This window comes from Miniopterus natalensis, chromosome 5, assembly GCF_054644295.1.
Source record: "Miniopterus natalensis isolate mMinNat1 chromosome 5, mMinNat1.hap1, whole genome shotgun sequence".
Classification (NCBI taxonomy): Eukaryota; Metazoa; Chordata; class Mammalia; order Chiroptera; family Miniopteridae; genus Miniopterus; species Miniopterus natalensis.
This window is the reverse complement of record NC_142085.1, coordinates 57,840,878-57,854,771: the sequence shown is the minus strand read 5'-3', so window position 1 is coordinate 57,854,771 and position 13,894 is coordinate 57,840,878. Positions and strand designations below refer to the sequence as shown.

At 43.0% G+C, this 13,894-nt stretch overlaps 1 protein-coding gene across 1 annotated transcript; it reads left to right on the top strand.

Moving 5' to 3' along the window:
- Positions 1–940: 940 nt before the first annotated feature.
- On the top strand, positions 941–12,116 carry DDO (D-aspartate oxidase). The gene is made up of 4 exons (XM_016217480.2): positions 941–1,112; positions 3,875–3,983; positions 7,603–7,779; positions 11,549–12,116. Exons 1-4 carry the CDS (start codon positions 941–943, stop codon positions 12,114–12,116), a joined length of 1,026 nt encoding a protein of 341 aa, XP_016072966.2.
- The last annotated feature ends 1,778 nt before the right edge of the window (positions 12,117–13,894 follow it).

Below are 13,894 nucleotides of genomic sequence, written 5' to 3'. Positions count from 1 at the left end.
CTGGACTAATTGGATTTTCTCTCTCTGGAGATTGAACCTGGGACCTACAGAGAAAGTTAGACAGAGAGCAGAAAGAGAGGTGGGAAGACAAGCAGGGGAGCCAGGATGGACAGGTAAGCTCAGTGGCAAGGGTGTGGGAGGGTGTTGAGCTGTCATCAGCTCTCTGGTTCCCACGCTGGGTGTCAGTGTCAGGCTCCTGCCCAGCCCAGGCTTCTGCATTTCCATACAGACTCTCAGAGAGAGCCCTCTTTATAAGACGAACTCTGGGTCTCTCTTATTTACCACCCACAGGAACTGATAAAGAATTCGTGGGGCCTGGCTTATAGATGAGGGAGTCCAGGCTAGGAGACCATGGGTTGCTCCCAGCTTACAGAAAAGCCTGCTCTCAGAGGGTGGGGTTTCAGGCATAGGGTGGGGGTGAGGGTGGGGGTGTGGGGGTTGGGAAAGCAGTGACTGAGGCAGGGAAGGAGGCAAGGAGAGCTGGTTCCCAGTTAGAGTGAGGAGCCCGAGAGGGGATGCCGAGTCCAATCATTCCAACTTTCTGCCCAGTGTTATATTTTCTGCTGGTGTCTACCTTGCTCACTTCACTCACCCGCCTTAGCTTTTGCCCACAGGGAAAGTAGTTTAGGAAAGGGGGCGGCATGGGTAGAAATCGGCCCCTAGATGCAAACCTACTTACCTGTCGTGAGTCCTAAAGGCAACTCCAGGCCAGTTTTGCTCTTAGGTCCAAAACTCCATCAAGACCTTGTTGCCCATGCCCCAATACTTAATGGGAAGAGAGCTTACAGGGAGCTCTCCTTCTTCCACGAGAAATGCCAACAGGAAAGGTCTTATTCTGAGAGGCTGCAGATCTCAGGAAAGAACCCTCAAGGCCAAACTTTGTACTGGGTGGAATAATCCTGGAAACAAGGCTGGAGCTCACACCTTTCCTCACAGGCCCATGGATCCGGTCCGGGTTGCTGTTGTGGGGGCAGGTGTGATGGGACTCTCCACCGCTCTGTGCATTTCCAAACTGGTCCCACGATGCTCCATCACCGTCATTTCAGACAAGTTCACTCCTGAGACCACGAGCGACGTGGCAGCTGGAATCCTCATACCCCACGCCTATCCAGGTGAGGGGGCTTTCGCTCCTCTCTTGGACAGGGTAGGTGCCGGGTAGAATGATGGTAATGGAATCGTGTTGACAAACAGCTGGATGTGCATGTAATTGTAAGTGAACTTTTAACATCGCATTGGTTCATCTGTTAGCAAAAGCTCAGTTATGCTGTAAGATAAAAACAACCTCCAAATCTTAGCAGCTTAAGAAGCAAAGGTTTATTTCTTGCTCACAGTATGTTTGTTGAGCATCAGCAAGGGACCAGCAGGGACCTAAGCTGATGGAACAGCCGCTGTCTTGAGTGTCATCAATATCTGTGCCTAGGGTAGGGAGCTCTGGGGGTGTCTCACCTTTGCAATTAAAGGCTCTGGCCAGGAAGTGACATTTATCACCTGTGGTGACAGCTCACTGGCCAGCACTACTCACAGGCTCTCAGCCCCTCAGGAGGAGGCCAGGAACTGCAATTCTGTAAGGCTCCCAGAAGATGGACAGCCAGAAGTATTTGGTGAACAGCAGTAATAACTACCACAATTGGTAACTCCTATGTCTTTCCAGTAATGACCATCAAGTCAGAAACTACCTGTGTGTAAAGAGGCTTAGATTTTCACTTCTAAGGCAGTATAAAAACAGTCAGTGTGTGTTCATACCAAAAGATGCATTGATTTTTAAAAATAGATCCATGCATCCTTTCCATTCTCTAGTTTCCACATGAAATGGGAGAAAAGAAATAGCATTAAATAGAAAACAAAATCACTTTGCAGCCAGTTTTATACTCACAGCTTCCACCTTCTCATTTCCACTCTCTTTTCCCTCCTTTATTTTTATTTCTTTATCAAAGTTATGCGTGCACATAATTTAAACAATCAAGTGGTTACAAGGTTTATTTAAAAAAATAGCAACCTGTACAATGAAAATTGCCCTGTCTGTTTAATCTGGAAACTCACATTCTTCCGTTCAAGAGGCAGTCTGTGAATTACTCAGTTGTTGACCTCTCTCTCTAGATGTCTCCATCTCTCTCTCTGGAGTTGCTACTGTGCTTGGCCTCCTGGGCTGGTCCTCCAATTCTCTGGATCAGGGTCTCTCTCTGGTGTTGCTAAATAAAAGACTCTGGTCTTCTCTCTGGGCTTCCTTCAGACCAGACCTGGTGGTAAATATCTTCTGTGCTCATGAATGTCAACACCATATGGGGACCATCCGGTCTTACAGGGTTGTGTGAGAATTAAATGAGTTAATATATGTAAAGCACTTAGAATAGTGCCTGGGACACAGTAAGTGCCATACCCATATTTGCTGCTGTTATTACTGCCACTCCAGTTACAGGTTCCTTTTACCAGCACTAGAACACCAATTAGGTCACCAGGCTTGCCCTACGCCCTGTTGAATTGGAATAGTTTGTTCTTTTGGGATGACTTCTGCAGTGTGTGGATCTCAGCCATTATTTTGTTTTAAGGTTTGGGGCGGGAACCTTTCAGTACAGCCCCATACACTGGGGTATAATCTTTAGAGGTCTATTGTAGTTTTCTTTGCAGCTTATTATTTATTTATTTCTTCTTGATTTCTACATCAGTGGCCCAGTCTGCAGTTATGGAAGACAGGGTTGAGCTCACCTGGGCTCGCGTTCAGAGGCAGCACAGATCCACTCTTAAAGAAATATTTATGGGCTCTGTACATGTTTTAAAACCCTGTTACTGAAATCCCCCACTGACCTGGGGATTTGTCTGTGAAGCAGGATGACTCCAGGGCCTTGTTTACCTCTGCTGTGAACTCCAGGGACATCCCTCCAAGCAGAGCTGACCCAGCATCCTCTCTGCCTCAGTTCCCTCATCTCCTCTGTGCTGGCCCCACAGCAGCCCCTCAGAATTACTGCTCCCTGGTCTCTGGCCTGACGCTGGACCCTCCCTCATGACCCTTCCACAGGGACCAGAGGGCCACATACTTTACCCACAGTTGGATTTGTCTGTATCTGCATTGGACACTCTTATTTTGGGGCTGAACCCTTACCCTTATTTTCTCTCAGACAGGCCTGCCCCCTTCTAGAAGCTGTGTCCAGGTCCCATCTCTTGTGCTCTGCTGGGGCTGTCTGGGGGATAGGGGACTCTGACAGAGAGGTGGTGCCTGGTGTGGTCCCTGCACACCCCTGCTGACCTGGGAATGCTGCTCTAAGCTGGCCCGTGATTCCATGGAGTGGAGGAGGGTGGAGGTAACGGCAGCCCTGGCTAGGGCTGCAGGGAGCCCTTCTTCAGGAGCTAACCTTCATAATTCAGGTCTTATTTCCTTGTAGCAGGAGGGTGAGCTCCCTGGGCTCCCCATTGACGCGTATTCCATTCTCTGTCCTGGTTGACCTGGGCCCCACAGATCTCCCCTTGTCACCCACCATGTTCTCAGTCCCCAGGAAAATGGCCCTGGGTTCTTTCTCCTATTGTTTTAACTGTAGGGTCAGCCGATGCTTCAGCCATGAACTTCTGCTTGGGTTGGTTATTGACCCTTCAAGGACCTCTGGAATAAACCGGGTGCCCAAGATCACCTGCCAACAGGCTCACATATCAGATTTCCCCCTGATTGGTCGGTTTCTCTTTTGTCAATTAATCATTGTACAAACAGATGCTGACAGCATGTGCGAACATCGAAAACTGTGGTTGCTTATATAACCTCCACTTTATCTAAACGTCCCTCCTCTAGTCTTCATGCCCACCCCCCAGCCCTGGGAAGGAGCTTATCTGAATAGTCATTACCGTGATTTTCCTTCCTGTTTCACTTTGCTTTTCTCCATGATTATAGACACACCTGCTCACAAGCAGAAGCAGTGGTTTAGAGAGACCTTTGATCACCTATTTGCAATCGCCAATTCTGCAGAAGCTGGAGAGGCTGCCGTTCACCTGGTGTCTGGGTAAGAGAGGAAAAGAAGCTATTTTAGAATTTAGAATGATCTTAACTCTAAAGAGTTCAACTTAAATTATTATTGAGTGTCTGCTGTGAGCAGAGTGCTGACCTAGATGTGGGAGGATTTAAAAGAACATCTTAGGCTTTCCTCCAAAGAACTCAAGAAAGACAAATTACAGTATTTGACTTTTTAACGATAAACAACCATTGCAGTTTCTCATCACAAATATTATTTTAAGTGTCTTTGGGGGTTATGCAGTGATTTGCAAATATGGCTACAAAAATATGCCAGGTAAGCAGTGAGCTTGGGTTATGTGAGGATAATGTGGCTGATGGAAAGCAAACAGGTGTGACACTGGAATGGATGCAGAGACCCAAAAGGTAGGGACATCTTATATATTTAGTGTCGTTGGAAAATGCTGTGTTCCAAAAATGTAACTTAGAAAAAAATATTTCTGAAATGGTTAGCACACTCCTGTTTGATTCTATCTGATTTCAGGAGACATACACAATTAAACAAAACAATTTAAAATAAGTCCTATGTAACATTTCTAACACAAACTAGCACTTAAAATATGGCGATATCTTTCTACATGGTCTTAAACAGATCACTAACCATTCTATAACTTTTAACTTGTGACATAACCTATATGTTGCCTGTGTTATTCTGTGTTATAACATAGTCACGCCCTACAGCCTTCGGAAGAGCAGAAGGATGTTTGCTTTTTGCTAAATACTTAAATACAGTGCACCTTTTGTGCTATTTCTAAAACAAAAACAAAACAAAAAAACCTGCTCTATCCTCTTTTGAGATCAGGCTGTCTCTGACATTCCCTGTGGGTGAACACACCTGCATCAGGCAGACTCCTACCCTTTTCCTTTTCTTGCCCTCCCTCACCATCACAAACACCAAATGATGTTGACATCACTAATTTCCCATAGTCTTTGTCCAGCATAGCAATTTTCACTTCTCCACCTCCCGAAGACGAGTTGACACTGTAACTTTCTCAATGCCAGCTGATGAGCCACATAGAAAAATGGCTCTCATTAATATATGGTCACCCTTTATTTTTGTCCAAAACCAATATGGTCCGGTCTAATTCAAATACTTTGGCTCTAAGTAATTTTTAAACACAGGGATGTCCAAAATTCAAATATCCTTTCAAGAGCAAGACATTACCACCATTGTGGATATTACAAAGAATGTACTTAAGTTATTCTAAAAGAGAGTTATTTATTTCCCCTCACATGAATCATTTTTATCCACTTGCTTCCAAAAAAGATTTGCATCAGTCAAGCCAAGACAAGGACATAATGTTCTGTGCATCTTTGGCTTAAGCAAATCTGCTCATTATTGACCTGTTCATCCCTTCAAAACAGCTTTTCAGCATTCATCAGAGTCAGGTACTGTCCTAGGTGTTAGGGATATATAAATGAGCAACTTTGTACATACTGCTTGGCATATAGTAGATGCTCAACAAACATGTGTGAAGTGAATTTTTAAGAAGGGCAGACACTGTCCTACCCTCATGTAGCTTATGGTCTGTAGATAATGCCCTAAATCTAATGAGTTACAAATGAGACACAAGTTACCAAGGGAAGCGTGCAGGGTGTTATGAAAGCAGTTGTCTGGAGAATAACTTGCTCTGGGATTTTATGAGAAGCCACCAGGAAAAAAGTAATGTTTCAGTGCAGACCATCAAGATGAGGCTAGGTTAGTCCAGTGATGTGTAGAGGTGAAGGGGGCAGAGACAGGGTGGAGGTCAGAGGAGGCAGCGTTCTGGGTTGAGGGAAGAGCACACGCATAGACCTTAGTCTGGGGTGACTGGCGTGTTGGAGGGATTGAAAAATTCCAGTGTAATGGGAAGCCATTGAGGGATTTTACACAGTGAAGTAACTGGTCATATTTACATTTCAAAAATATTCTGACTGTAGTGTAGAGAACAGATTTGTGGAAAGGGAGATGATGGTGGAGTAGATTAGCTATTGATAGTGGGGATAGAGAGTAAAAAAATTTAAGAAATGCTTAAGAGGAAATTTATTATTATTATTAATTTTTCTTTATTGTTGAAAGTATTACAGTTGTTCCTCCTTTCCCTCCCACATTGACCTTCTCTACCCTGCCCCTCCCTTCCCAGGCCTTCACCACACTCTTGTCTGTGTCAGTGGGTTATGCATATATGCATATAAATTCTTTTCTTAATTTCTCCCACCCTTATTATTTTTAATCCTACCCTGAGGATATGTTTATTGATCTTAGAGAGAGAGGAAGGGAGAGAGAGAGAGAGAGAGAAAGAATCACCAATGTGAGAGAGAAACATCATTGGTTGCCTCCTGTGTGCACCCCGACTGGGGATTGAACCTGCGACCTGGGTATGTACCCTGACTGAGAATCAAACCCACACAACCTTTTAGGTAGGGAACAATGCTCCAACCAACTGAGCCACCCGGCCGGGGCTTAAGAGATCTGATGGGGCCTGGTAGTTGAAGGCATGCAGGGAGCGAGAGCGGAGAGAGTCAAGGGTGAATTTTTGGGTTTCTGGCATTAGCACCTGTGTTGGATGGGTTCCCATTTTCCACATTGGGTAAGACTGGGAAAAGGAGTTGGGGAAGTGTGTGTACGTGGGGTTATTGTATGAGACTTGGATGTAGACATCCAGTGGGGAGTAGGCAACGTGGGTCTGGTTTTTGCCATCAAGAGAGAGAAGTGGGCTGGAGATACAGCCTTCTGGGTGCTTGGCCTATAGGTGATGGTGAAGGTAAGGAAGAGGGCAACTCAGCCCAGGGAGAGTGTGCAGAGTGAGACATCAAGAGGGCCCAGTTGAGAGACCTGCAGCAAACATTCATGTCTTACACGGGGACTGCTTTGAATTAATTACTTATGGATTACTTAGATTCTGGTACGTCAATGATCAGATCATTAACAACCACGTACAGCACTCACATGATTTTACTGGCTATTTTAGAACAGCCATGATTTACCGCATTTATTCCTACTGATGAAAGCAACCCAACACATAAATTCAAACATATGCCTAGCAGTATTGGTGGGCCTATTACAGGCTTCTTGTTGTCAACCAGTGTCATTCTAGCCTCATCCACCCCTGACTTAACCGTAACAGGACTCCTTCTGATAACTCTTGGCTTCTCTTATCAAGAACTAAACGGATGCCCTACAACTTAAGTCATCATTTGCAACCCGGCCTCCTGCATCACCACCATTGCTCATTCCAATTTAGATATTTTGTCGAGAATTTGAGGCCAGCCTTTGAACTTTTGATGGTTTGCTTATAATTTATATAAAGTGTTATGTAAAACAGAAAAACCTTTCCTCAAATATGCATAGTTGTAAGTAAATAAGAAAATCTGGGCAAGAGCTTTTGGAAAAAGAATTAACTTCAATCTTTAAAAGACATGCTACTTTTTAAATGTCTTACTCCCCTCCATCGTGAACGTTTTAAATTTAGCTTCTGAGTTATCTGAACCCAAGAGGATGGAAGGATAGCTCTTTCTTGCATGTATAGGAAGTGTGATTTTTCAGTGCTTTAGAGAATGTCCCATGGGGCTCGCCAGAAATGTGTTATTTCACACAATTTCAGGAAACTTGTTCACCTAAAACGTTTCAGTTGGCAGGTATTTCAGAGCATGCCTACTGAAGAAGCGCCATTCTGGGCCGACGTGGTTCTGGGATTTCGAAAGATGACGGAGGCTGAGCTGAAGAAGTTCCCCCAACATGTGTTCGGTCAGGCGTTCACAACGCTGAAGTGTGAGGGCTCTGCCTACCTCCCGTGGTTGGAGAAGAGGTCAGTTAAACGGCTCTTTGCTGCTCCCTTCATCTGTTGTAGATGAAGAATTTCTTAGCTATTTGTAAAATACTGGAAATTCTCTGTGGTCCCTCAGAGCTCTTGCATCGTATCTCGTTGCTCACAAATGGCCAAGGAAGGCTTTGTAAAGCAATTTGAAGACAGTGTTTGAGTCACAGGAGTGAGTCACACCATTTTGGTAGTAACATGTCCACCTTCTACGTCTAGTGTGCACCTCGATGCACAGTTTGGTCTCCACACCACCCCCCACTACACAGCAGTAAAACTACCTTATTGAAATAGTATCTTAGTTTCCTTTTCTGTAAAATGGAGTTTGGAAAATGTGCATCCAGCTATAAAATTAGATGCTTTCTAGTTCTTTGAATGAGAGAACCCTATGATTATTATAAATTATTTTTGAATATTTTTCTCATTAGTGATAAAGAAAATAGCTTCATTATTTTCTTTTGTTAGAAAGAAGAACTCTAAAACTGAGGGCTTACCTGAATTACATAATTGCTTCCTCACCAAGATTAGCCCCAAATGCCTTGAACTTGCATTTTGGCTTGGTTTTCAGGCTTTCCTATTTCCAGTTAGTTAGGAAACACATAAAGGCCATCTTTACTTCAGACATGTAAAATGTCTCTCTCTACAGTTTAGCCTAGAAATTACAAGCATGTTGGGGGTTGTGACACACGGTCCTTTTCATATTTGGTGGATGAATAGGAACATGTGAATTATTGTATAATGTTAGAAAAGTGACTGAAGGTAAGCAGGCAATAATGATTAGGTCCCAGATATAGGATATAGAATAATAGATTCAGATAATTCATTAATTCCACAATTCTTTGTTGTTCAAAAAGAAAGATAAAATATGATCACTTTTCTTAAGGAATTTAGTCTATTGGGGTGATGGTGTATATTTATGTATATATGTGGTTTTATATTTATTTATTAACTAACAATTACAGTAACACACATGGTGAGGCTTAAGTACAAATTTATGAGAGTCGGATGGGAGCACAGAGGGGGGAGCCTAAGTCCATTGAACACACCAGGAGCATCAGGAAATATTTTTACAGCTTTATAAATACTCTTCAAACTTTTACCTCTTAGCAATTTATATTGGTCATTTCACTTTCATAAGTTTCAGTTCATAAAACCCACATTTTTGTGCCTTGTTCACTGGTAAATGACTATTTGTATGTTAAATTTGTACCTGAATATATCAGTTAACAAATGCTTTGAACCATCACATGGTGGCGTTGCTCATAAGCCAACACTCACATTTTAGCAGCATCACCATCTTCCCTGAGTGGCAGTCTTGTGTAGTGCTGCATTTTTGTCCTTCTGTTATAGAAATGAGTGGGAAAAATTGGAAGAGCTAGTGAGTGACACAAAGCTGCGGTATCATGTACTTAGTTCAGAGAGGGGAAGTTGCTAGGCCTGCCCAAAGTGGCAGAGCTTGACTGTCAATACGCTGCACAATTTTTTTATTATGATAAAAAACAAAGTGGAGGAATGTGTACAAAAGGTTGGGTATAAAAGGTGAGTTGTCCTTAAAGAGTTTTATAATTTTTGGCATTTTTAGTTCTCTTGAGCTGAAGTTTCATTACTACCCCCAAATTTACTCTTTGGCTTCCTCAACTTGGACTTTCGTCTCAATGTTCTGGAAAGTCTATAAAAACCTGGCTGGAGCTCTGTGGTCTCTGGCAGATTGGGAAGAAGTGGGTGAGAAGAAACCCCGGAGTGTTCCCATCACGGAGACTGTCGAGGGCTGGCCAAAGGCTTCTGTGCGTGGGGCTGGCCCGTGGGTGGGTCAGGGGTGGTCTCGGACACCGAGATAAGGGAAGCGGGTGAACTTTTCTAATTCCTTTATCCAGATTCCTAACATTTTGCTTTATCATCTTCTCGCTCTTTTCTCTACACATTTTTTTTTTCAGAACCACCAAAGAATAAGTTGCAGACATGATGCCCCGTTATTCCTAAATATTGCCATATGTATTTTCTAAGAACCAGGATATTCTCTTTCATTAATACAGTACCATGATAAAACCCAGGCATTTATATTGATACAATACTCTAATCATGTTGAAGGAAGGGCCCCAAGGACAACATTCCCCCTGTTTATGGGTCAGGCTGATTTGGTCCAGCAGAGGGCTGGCTTTTAGACTTGGTGAAAATGCCAAGGTTTTTAGGGTGATGGTCAGTGGGTTGGGGTTATTAGTGAGCACAGCTTCTTCAGTACTCCCACCCCCCATTTCCTCATGGGTAGTTGGGGCAATGGTATTCTCCCTGTCCAGGGTGAGGTCTTGCTCAGTTGCAGGAAGCCCCAAGAACAAAGTCACCAGGCTTCTTACACCCCCAACCATGTCTCTCAAAACCTCCAGAATAACTACTTCGTATGGTCATAAAGGCAGCCTTGTAGGTGCCTGGTCACCTAATTTAACATCCAGCTTCCAGGTACAGTTTCCTCTTGCATTTCTATGTCATCTTAATGCATTGGCCATGGACTATACAATTATGACTCAGTATCACCATGTAGTCACATTGCAACCGCACAAAGATGACTGGTTCCTGGGCACCAGAAGTTTCCTCCTGGGGTATAAGGCCTGGGAGGGACCCAGAACAGCAAGCCTGACAGGGCTTTCCAACAGCCTGCCCACTATGATAATTTAAGGAGTTTCCAGGTGAAGGGTGGACTTTCATCAGAGCTCAACCAGCAAGGTACCCTTGAAATGGAATAGAAGGACATTTACATTTATTGAATTCTTACATAATTGTCATAAAAATCCCTGTGAGCTCAGCACTCTTGTCCCTAGGTTATAGCTGAGCAAACAAGTTCAGTGAGTTTAAGTAATTTGCTCAAATTCCAAGGCTGGTAAATTCTCTCATTTTGCTGAATTAGGAGAATAATTCTGAGTTCTAATTGGGATGGATGGGACACAGAACATAATGTTTAAATATTAGCCCGCTCATGCTAACGTCCTTGTGGTAGACATAAGGCGGGTGTGTGTGTGTTGGGGGACCAGGGAAAGAGGGGCATGTCACCCCTGTCCCAACCATCTAGGTAGGTAGACCAGACTAGTACAAAGGAACATGCAAGAGTTAACAATATGAGACAAAACATCCAAGATAGTTAATTTAGGTGCTAAATAAAAGACATAAACAGGAAATACTTGGGTATTTAAAATATCGGATTAACTTGGTATTTATTTGGCATCTAGAATGATATGGAAACTCTACTAAACATAAAAGGGACAAAAGTAGGGTGGACCAAAAGTAGGTTTACAAGTACGAAAAACACAGTTTATTATTATTTTTAAAAATTTATCTTTATTGTTGAAAGTATTACAAATGTACCCCTTTTCCCCCATTGACCCCTTTTACCCAGCCTCCACCCCTGCTGGCCTTCCGCACACTATTGTCTGTGTCCATGGGTTATGCATAAATGTATATAAATTCTTTGGTTCTTATATTATTATTTATTAATTATTGTGTTTTCCCTATGAATAATTGTAAACCTACTTTTGCCCCACCCTGTATATAATGTCTCTGGCTTTGAATTTTTGAAATAACTTTTTATTTAGGTTCAACTTTTGGAATTCCTAGTTTCCAAGGATGTGAAGCAATCAGTGGCTAGAATTTGGCCTGCTTGGGCCCTGCAAGCTCTTGAGGTGTTTGTTTCCACGTGTCTGCCCATCACTTCCCGTACGGGTTTAAGCAGGAAGCTGCTAAGGCTCACCTCCTGGTCTCTTGCTCTCCCCAGGGTAAAAGAAAGCGGGGGCGTGTTACTCACCCGGCGAATAGAAGACCTGTGGGAGCTTCACCCGTCCTTCGACATTGTGGTCAACTGTTCAGGCCTTGGAAGCAGACAGCTTGTGGGAGACTTGAATATTTTCCCAGTGAGGGGCCAACTACTCAAAGTTCAGGCTCCTTGGGTAAAGCATTTTATCCGAGATGGGAGTGGGCTGACATATATTTACCCTGGTGCATCCAACGTAATCCTGGGTGGAAGTAGGCAAAAGGGAGACTGGAATCTGACTCCAGATGCAGAAATTAGCAAAGATATTCTTTCCCGATGCTGTGCTCTGGAGCCCTCCCTCCATGGAGCCCGGGACATAAAGGAGACAGTGGGCTTGAGGCCCTACAGGGCAGGCGTTCGGCTGCAGAAAGAGCTCCTAGCCCGGGATGACCAGAGGCTGCCTGTGGTCCACCACTATGGCCACGGGAGCGGGGGCTTCTCTATGCACTGGGGTACTGCTTTGGAGGCCACCAGACTGGTGAGTGAGTGTGTTCAAGCCCTCAGGACCACTGCTCCCAAGTCACAGATGTAAGTGACATGAAATGACAGCAAATGGCACAGGAGACTATTGATCAAAATATAATTTCAAAATTAGAAATAACACAGTGTGTATGAGTAGATTTAAAACTAGTACTAATTTACTCTAGTGCTAATCTGGTACTAGATTTACATCTATTTCTAATCACATGGGACATAAAGCTCTATTTTCATTAAAAATAAAGATTTTGATTAAAAAAGATTACTATTAGATCTAGCGTCCAAAAATCTTTGCTAATTTACATGGATGCTGGAAGCTGTAGGGATTTTGACATTTTTGGCTCATAAATCCACAAGAGGAGATATAATGTATGGAAACCACTGAACTCACTGTCAGTTGCAGAGCTGCCCATGATACTCACAGATTGTAGTCAAATGAGCATTATAATCCTTGTAAGTAAAATTACATGGTTAGCCTGACCGGTATGGCTCAATGGTTGAGCTCGTTGGTTTTCCAGGTCAGGGCACATGCCCAGATTGTGAGCTTGATCCCCAGTAGGGAGGGTGCAGGAGGCAGCCGGTGGATATTTCTCTCTCATCGATATTTCTCTCTCTCCCGCTCTCTCCCTCTCTCTCTCAAATCAATAAAAATATATTTAAAAAATATTACATGGTTATCACACAATACAAGTTTATTACATTAAATGTAATAAAGCATGACCCCTGCTAGGAGAATTCCTGGTAGAAGACACCAATGAAGTTACTATGGACGTGGCATCAACTCAATAGCTGTCTGGGGTCAGTCCCCTAAGGGTCATACTTTGCATTACCACAGGCAATTGAGAGCTGGCTTGTTGTACGGTTGACTGAGGCTAAGCATTTTTGAAGATTGAATAGCATGTGTAGCGAAAGAACTAATTTGCTAATTAAGATGGAACAATCATTCTGAATGAAATATAACCAGAGTGTTATGCAAATTGTTAAAAAGTGCTGGGGAGGAGAGGGATGTGCCTCATGATAAAATGAGTTTGGGAATTGCTGAATTTAATATATCTAACTAGTTTCTTGACATGGGCCTACCCAGAGCCTTTAATCCATTCATGTGTACTGTGAATCCTCAGGAAGGTTTTGGTTTGAGTAAATGGTAAAGGAGGTGCTATTCATTGAGATAAGAAAGCTTGGGAGAAACAAGTAATTTTAATTTTAATTTGGGGGCTGAGATGGCATATGTTTAGAGATGAATTATATTTTGAATATTTTGAGGGAGATGTGGGGTTGGCAGTGAGAATGTGGGAAAGCCCCTAGGACAGCTTTATTTTTACTGTTTTGTTCATTGAGATTTTGCATCTGATTTTGTTTGAGGAGAAAATTCTGTGGGGGGAGAGAAAGAAGGTGTGTGTGTGTGTTTGGGGGGATGGGTTGTGGAGAGAGAAAAAAACATTCAAGTGTGGGTTCGTTTCTATAGATTTCCACCAGGGGGTGGTATTGTATTAAATTCAGATAAATTGGTAAATTTGAAAATTTAGAAATGACTAGAAATAAAAAATGGATACCAGGTGTGTTGAGTGAATATGTGATTCTTTTGAGTTTATATGCCCCAAATTCCTATTGTCCTGAATTCTGTGTAAAGTGTTTGATAAATGTACAAGTTTTGACTGAAAACACACAGACACACACACTCATTACAGGAAATTTGTAAGAAATAATATGTTATGATAAAATGGCATTTCAAAGAAGGGGAAATAAATTTTTTAATGGTAGAAAATGAAAATGAAGGATGCTGTTCATTTCAGTCAGGTAGTCTTCCAGCCGTTTTCACGGTGGTTTGAAGTG

Bases quoted from the DNA above. Each gene is read 5' to 3' on its own strand.
- DDO (XM_016217480.2), top strand. From the start codon at position 941: ATGGATCCGGTCCGGGTTGCTGTTGTGGGGGCAGGTGTGATGGGACTC. The intron at 1,113-3,874 runs GTGAGGGGGCTT...CCATGATTATAG, and splicing joins CATACCCCACGCCTATCCAG to ACACACCTGCTCACAAGCAG. The intron at 3,984-7,602 runs GTAAGAGAGGAA...AAAACGTTTCAG, and splicing joins GCCGTTCACCTGGTGTCTGG to TTGGCAGGTATTTCAGAGCA.